This window comes from Nomia melanderi, chromosome 9 (genome assembly GCF_051020985.1).
Source record: "Nomia melanderi isolate GNS246 chromosome 9, iyNomMela1, whole genome shotgun sequence".
Taxonomy (NCBI): Eukaryota; Metazoa; Arthropoda; class Insecta; order Hymenoptera; family Halictidae; genus Nomia; species Nomia melanderi.
The window spans coordinates 40,584-47,161 of NC_135007.1; the positions used below are offsets into that span (position 1 = coordinate 40,584).

At 49.7% G+C, this 6,578-nt stretch overlaps 1 protein-coding gene across 1 annotated transcript; it reads right to left on the bottom strand.

Annotated features, from left to right (window-relative positions):
• Positions 1-1,066: 1,066 nt before the first annotated feature.
• On the bottom strand, positions 1,067-6,278 carry LOC143174900 (uncharacterized). Its single transcript, XM_076370669.1, has 3 exons — positions 4,603-6,278; positions 2,613-4,561; positions 1,067-2,535 (listed from the first exon to the last, which is right to left on the bottom strand). Exons 1-3 carry the CDS (start codon positions 6,276-6,278, stop codon positions 1,067-1,069), a joined length of 5,094 nt encoding a protein of 1,697 aa, XP_076226784.1.
• Positions 6,279-6,578: the final 300 nt, after the last annotated feature.

Below are 6,578 nucleotides of genomic sequence, written 5' to 3' on the forward strand. Positions count from 1 at the left end.
TAATGAATACGTTGTATTATAATACCTTTGTTTTTATTACTAATTCTAATCGTCATGGCAAATTTTCAACAAATTTCCTAATATAATTGTGGGATGAATGGTGTTAAGTACTCGTGGTTACCGGAATGGTGTTCGAGTTTTGTTGAATTTTGCACGTGGTGTGCCGACTAATAAAACTTGTACGGTTCGAAGGACCACCCGATATAATCGGGAACAAAACTTAGAAATGAGTAGGAGGTGAAGTGGACTTTGACTGAAATGCTATGTGCTTGATCGAAATTGCTAATTTGTGCTTTGTAGTCCGTACTTCCTACTCCGTACTCTGAGCTATGTACAATTTGAGCTGATACTTGTCTAAACTTGATTCTCAACTGGCTGGGCCTTCCAGAAACGTCTTCGACGACACCTCCGCAAGTCGTCTTCGCGGGGGTGAAGTCGTTCTGGTTGGCCCTTTAATTCTAGAAGTTTGTGGAAGGGAGAGACAGTCCCCTCCCTTCTTGGGTCTCCAAGTTGCTAATGTTAATAACTAATTCGTCCCGTTTGCAGTCGTCGACCGTGGCAGGTAAAAAAGCGAGAAACGCTTAGGCCCTTAAACACACATGCTAAACGGGCTAGAGAGTCAAAAATGCTGGTCACTGGACGCCAGATGTGAACAATAGACAGCGAAAATGTACAGTAAGAATAGCGGGCCTTATGGGTTCAGGGATTTATGGCTGCCACGGTCCCTTCTCGTAATACCGTAAGGACGACTGTAACTTGCGACGGGACGAAGGCTCTTATTACTACGAAAAAAACTAACAAATGTACAGCTAAGTCTTAGAAAGATAAAAAGTGTACACGAAACTAAAAACTACGGTCGTTCAAAGGCCCGGACGAAACGGTAGGCTATAAGTGGCCTTAACATACCGCCCACCTTGAACGGCACACGTTCGAAACAAATGCTTCCAATACATGAACTCTTAATACTAGAAACTATTATGCTGTCTATGTACAGGCCCTAAGATTATCATACAATATGGCTACTAATTCACGCAATGGCCTTAACATTAGAGATGCACGTGGTCCGTTATGTTGGCACTTCCTCTATGGGTAGAATGCAAACTCTTGTGACTGGTCTCTTTATGACGCCATCCGCCACCTTGATGGACACCACACGAGGAGTGTTGTCGGAGCCTGGGTGAAGATTTACGATTCTTCCGAGTCGCCACTTCAGCGGAGGGGTGTTGTCCTCTCGGATGAGGACCAGTGCACCGGCCTTGATGTTGCCTGGTGAGTCCAGCTGCCATTTGTGCCGCTGCTGCAACTCATGGAGATACTCTCGGTGCCACCGTTTCCAGAAGTGTTGCACCGTGTACTGGATTAACTGGTAGCGATTTAGCCGATTCTGGTTCAAGTGAAGCAGATCGGCCTGCGGAGGTGCCGTTAGCGCGTCGCCAATAAGGAAATGCCCTGGGGTTAGAGGAGTGAGGTCATTGGGATCACAGGATAGGGGGTGAAGCGGACGGGAGTTGAGGCAAGCTTCTACCTGCGTTAAGATTGTATACAACTCTTCAAACGTTAGGCGTTGTTCTCCTACGACTCGCTTCAAGTGCTGCTTCGCGGATTTGACCGCACTTTCCCAGAGCCCGCCAAAGTGCGGGGAGTAGGGGGGAATAAGGTGCCACTGTATTTGTTCATGGGCCAACGCTCTTTGGATGCGATCATTGTGCTCCTTATTAGTTAATAATGCTCCTAATTGATTGAGCTCGGTACGCGCTCCTACAAAATTCGTGCCATTGTCAGAATAAATACAGTGACTCCGACCCCTACGCGACATGAATCGATACAGACAATTGAGGAATGCATCGGTACTTAGATCCGTGGCTAATTCAATGTGGACGGCTTTCGTGGCAAAGCAAACGAAAATGCATACGTAGGACTTGTACGTGATTCGCGCGCGACCTCTCTCCTTGAGCATGAATGGCCCCGCATAATCGACACCGCAGGTAGAAAAGGCTCGAGCAGGTGTTACCCGAGCTGCAGGTAGATGACCCATAAGGTACTTAGTGCCCTTTGGGTTGGCTCTAAAGCATCTAACACATTTGTGTAGCACTTGTTTGACGACGCGTTTTCCCGTTACGGGCCAGAATCGGGTGCGTATTGCGGCTAGCGTCAACTGATGTCCAGAGTGGAGCAGTCTATTATGTTCGTACGCGATTATGAGCGCGGTGAGTGGATGCTTCGCGGGTAGAATCATCGGGTGCCTCTGATCATAAGGGATGGGCGCATTTTTAAGACGACCGCCCACCCTGATTAGTCCGCTTTCATCCAAGAACGGGTTCAAAGATAGCAGTGGGCTTTTGGGTGTTAGCGGTTTTTGTGCACTAAGCAAGGTGAACTCTAGGCCGAACTGCTCTCCTTGGGCGAGCTTTACTAGGACCCTTTCAGCCTCGTGCAGTTCACGCGTGGTCAGATATTGCGAGCTGACCGGACCTTTTGGCGCGTTCGAGGGCCGCGACGATGGTTCCCGAAGTTTGTTCGCGACGCTTTGGCGAACTTTAAACAATAGGCCGTGACTCTACGTAATCTTGAATAGGAGGAGTAGCGCGAAAAGATGTCAGAAGGGGGATTACTTTGATGAGCAACTGTTAGGCAAGTGCTGGATTGCCGCGCCTCGGGAATATCCGGGGAACAGGCCACTACCGATGGCCAATGATTATCCCCCTGTGCAAGCCAAGTGGGTCCGAACCACCATAGACGGCACTCGGTCAATGCGCTAGGACTGGCACCGCGCGATATTATATCAGCGGGATTGTCGGGTGAGAGTACGTGATTCCAACTTCCAGAATTTGTTATCTGTTGAATCTGGGAGACGCGGTTCGCCACGAAGGTTTTCCACCTATTGGAAGGACCCTTAAGCCACGCGAGAACTATCGTGGAGTCCGACCAATAACATTCGCGAGAAAATTGAAGTCGCAACGCGTCCTTAACCTTCGCAGCCAATTGGGCGGCCAGTAGAGCGCCGCACAGTTCCAAACGAGGTAGGGTAACCGCCCTTAGTGGTGCCACCCGTGACTTTGAACAAAGTAGGCGGACGGTTACGTTATTGGAAGTGTCCACCGTACGCAGGTAGATGCACCCCCCGTAGGCCCTTTCAGAGGCATCCGAAAAGGCATGAAGCTCGATCTGAACCGCGTCGTTAGCAATTACGCGGCGAGGTACAACTATCGAAGAAATGTCTGCCATTTCTTCGCGAAACGCGGCCCATTGCGTGTGCAAGTCCTGAGGAAGAGTCTCATCCCAATTCACCCTTGACTGCCAGAGAAGCTGCATGAATAGTTTAGCCCTCGTAACTACTGGCCCTATTAACCCAAGGGGATCGAATATCTGCGCAATTTCCGACAGCACACCGCGTTTTGTGATGCGCTTTCGTTGATGACTTCTAACCGAATAGCTGAGCTCATCGGCTTGTGATGTCCATAACAGCCCCAGCGTCTTTGGTTCTTTATCGGAAACCTTGATCTCCACAATCCCATTATCTTGCCGCGATGAGTTTAAGACATTGCTGTTGTTACTCGCCCATTTTCGTAGCGAAAGCCCCGCCCGTGCTAATATTTCTCCCAAATCGCGACGCAACTGTTTCGCTTCAGACACGGTTTCACAGCCAGTGAGTAGATCATCCACATAGAAGTCATCAACGATTGCGCCGCTAGCAGACGGATGCGTGAGTGCGTGGTCAAGTCCGACTTGACGTAATACGCGCGTGGCCAAGTACGAAGCCGACGCGGTTCCATAAGTTACCGTATTTAGCTCGTACGTACCGATGGGTGCATCTCTATTCGAACGCCACAGAACTCGTTGGAAATGACGGTGTTCTGGGTGGACCTGCACTTGTCTGTACATTTTTTCAATATCCGCGGAAAGCACTATGCGGTGCCTTCGGAAGCGGATCAATATAGATAGAAGATCGCTTTGCACGGTCGGTCCCACAAGTTGTGTGTCGTTCAACGATACACCCGACGAGCTTTTCGCGGAACCATCAAAGACGACTCGAAGTTTCGTGGTGGAGCTGGATTCTTTGATTACGGCGTGGTGTGGCAAGTAATAGTTAGGACGTTCATCGATGACTCCCTTGTCTGTAATTCGTGTCATATGTCCTAATGTTTCGTAGTCTGTCATAAATGCGCAATACTGCCTGTGCAGTTCCGGGTCTTTGGCGAGTCTACGCTCCATGCCTAATAGGCGATTTTCGGCCTGAGTGCGCGACTCGCCGAGATCGCTTAGTTTGCTGGTGAATGGGATTTTTACGATGTATCGTCCGTCATCGTCACGTGTCGTCGTCGCTTTGAAATGCCGTTCGCTAGGGTCGTCCGACGCGTTCGCAGTCCGCGTTGCTGTGGGGAAGCTGTCTTCAATTTCCCAAAATTGGGAAATCGCTCTGTCTAATTGTTCGTTGGTTGTCATGTGGCAAGTAGGGGTTTCCTTTACGTTCGCACCAGGTAGCCAGCCCACCCGACCGCCCAGAACCCATCCTAACCGCGTTTTTGCCACACCAAGTCGCTTGACTCTATCTTGTGCTGTCCTATGCACAGCAATTTCCAGAAAATTCCCGCTCCTATTAACAAATCGATTCGCGAGGGTCGATCGAAGTGCGGATCAGCAAGTGTGAGGCCCGTTGGCCTTGAAACCCTTACGCTCCTTAGCGGCAAATTTGGCATGTCCTCGGTAATGGTTTTTATTACCAGACATGGCAAATCTGCGTTGAACGTGTTACACCTTGAGCTAAGGTGGATGTTTGTTCGCGACCGAATCGAATTGCGTGCCCTACCGAGACCACCCACCGCTGCGTCGATGTGCGAATACGGGAGATCCAATCTATCGCGCAATTCCTCAGTTATGAAGTTCGCCTGCGAACCTACATCTAGCAAAGCCCTACATTCATGTTTCCGACCCTGCCTATCCTTGATGAACACGATTGCCGTGGATAGTACGGTGTATTCCGTCGCGACACTGGCCGAATTCGATACGCACGAAGTGGTTGTTTCGACCGGGGCTTCTAAGGAGACCGTCTCCTGTTTCGCGTCATCGCGGTGCAGAAGAGTGTGATGCCTTTTTCCACACTTTCTGCATGTTCCCCGAGTACAACCCTTGACACTGTGCCCCTGTTGCAAACAATTAAAGCACGATTGAAGGCGTTTAACTGTTTCATGACGCTTGGGGTTTGGCATTGCCTTTAATTGACCGCAGTGTTGTAAAAGATGCTCACCCTCGCATAGCACGCATTGATTACGCGTACTTGAGACGTGAGCCGTTACGGCACTTGTCCTGACATGGACTTTAGACGCGCGAACCTGATGGGTCTGATTTGCGGATACCCGCGCGGCCGACTGGTGGTTCGAAGTTGCTCGGTCGAGGCGCTTCGCTTGCCTTTCAATGAATTTCAAGAAGTCGTTGAATTTCGGCCTATGTGGTAGGTTCGCGGCATGCATATCCCAGTCATTGTATGTTACTGAATCCAGTTTTTTTGAAAGTAACGTAACGACTATAGTATCCCACGCGTTAACCGGTTCGCCTAACGCGCCTAATGCCACGATTTGATTATTCGCGTGGTCGATGAATTCCCTAAGCGCGTGGGTACTTTGTTTGTGTATATTTGGGATTTCTAGCAGGGCATTCACGTGATAGTGGACCAGAGTGTCAGGATCTTCGAATCGTCTTTTCAAGGCCTCCCATGCAACCCCATAATTCGCTTCCGAGATACCCAATGATTCTATTATACGCGCAGCGGAGCCCTTTAAAGCTGAAGTTAGATAGTGGAATCGCTGAATATCGGTGAGCGACTCATTATTATGGACCATCGTCAAATATGTGTCGCGAAAACGCACCCAATGATTATACGTTCCGTCAAAATTCGGTAGCAAAATAGTCGGCATTCGGGGGGTCATCGGCGCGTCTGGAGCGTGTGACGACGCGTGGCTTGGAGAATTCGCGGGTGGTTGCGGACCACGTAAATTCGCGAGATGTCTTTGCGCGGAGGCGATTAACGGGAAGAAGACGTTTTCAAAGTCATCGCGCTCGTCCAAATGTGATGCCTCGGAGTCTGTGCCCGCCACGATTACCTCAATTTGAGATTGCACTTTATCAAATTTGTCGCGCAAGTCCTCGTATGCTTGAATCTTTTTTTCTAACGCGTCCACGTGCATTTCGCTAGCCGAGGTTTCCATAAAGCGCTTGAAACGAGTCAGCTTGGCCTTAAAGGACCCACGTTCCGCGATAAGCTGTTTCATTTGAGTTTCCATGTTGTATACGAAATACGCAAGTAGACTTGGGAAGGACTTACCAAAGGACGGAAGGGTTGAATGGCGACGTTAGCTCGTCCAATCCACGTGATTCGGCTGATCTGTGTTGCTGCACTCCGGACCGGAACACTATCTCGTCCAGGGGCGTGACGCTCTTCTAGGGTGAGGTGCACGGAATCCTTCCTGGATGACTATTGGGATGTCCGGTAGATGCTCCAGATAGCCACGTTGTCCAATTGTTGCAGTCTTCTAGGTTCTCGCTCAGACTTCAGTGTTGACGTGGAGCGTTGTAGTCCTGCT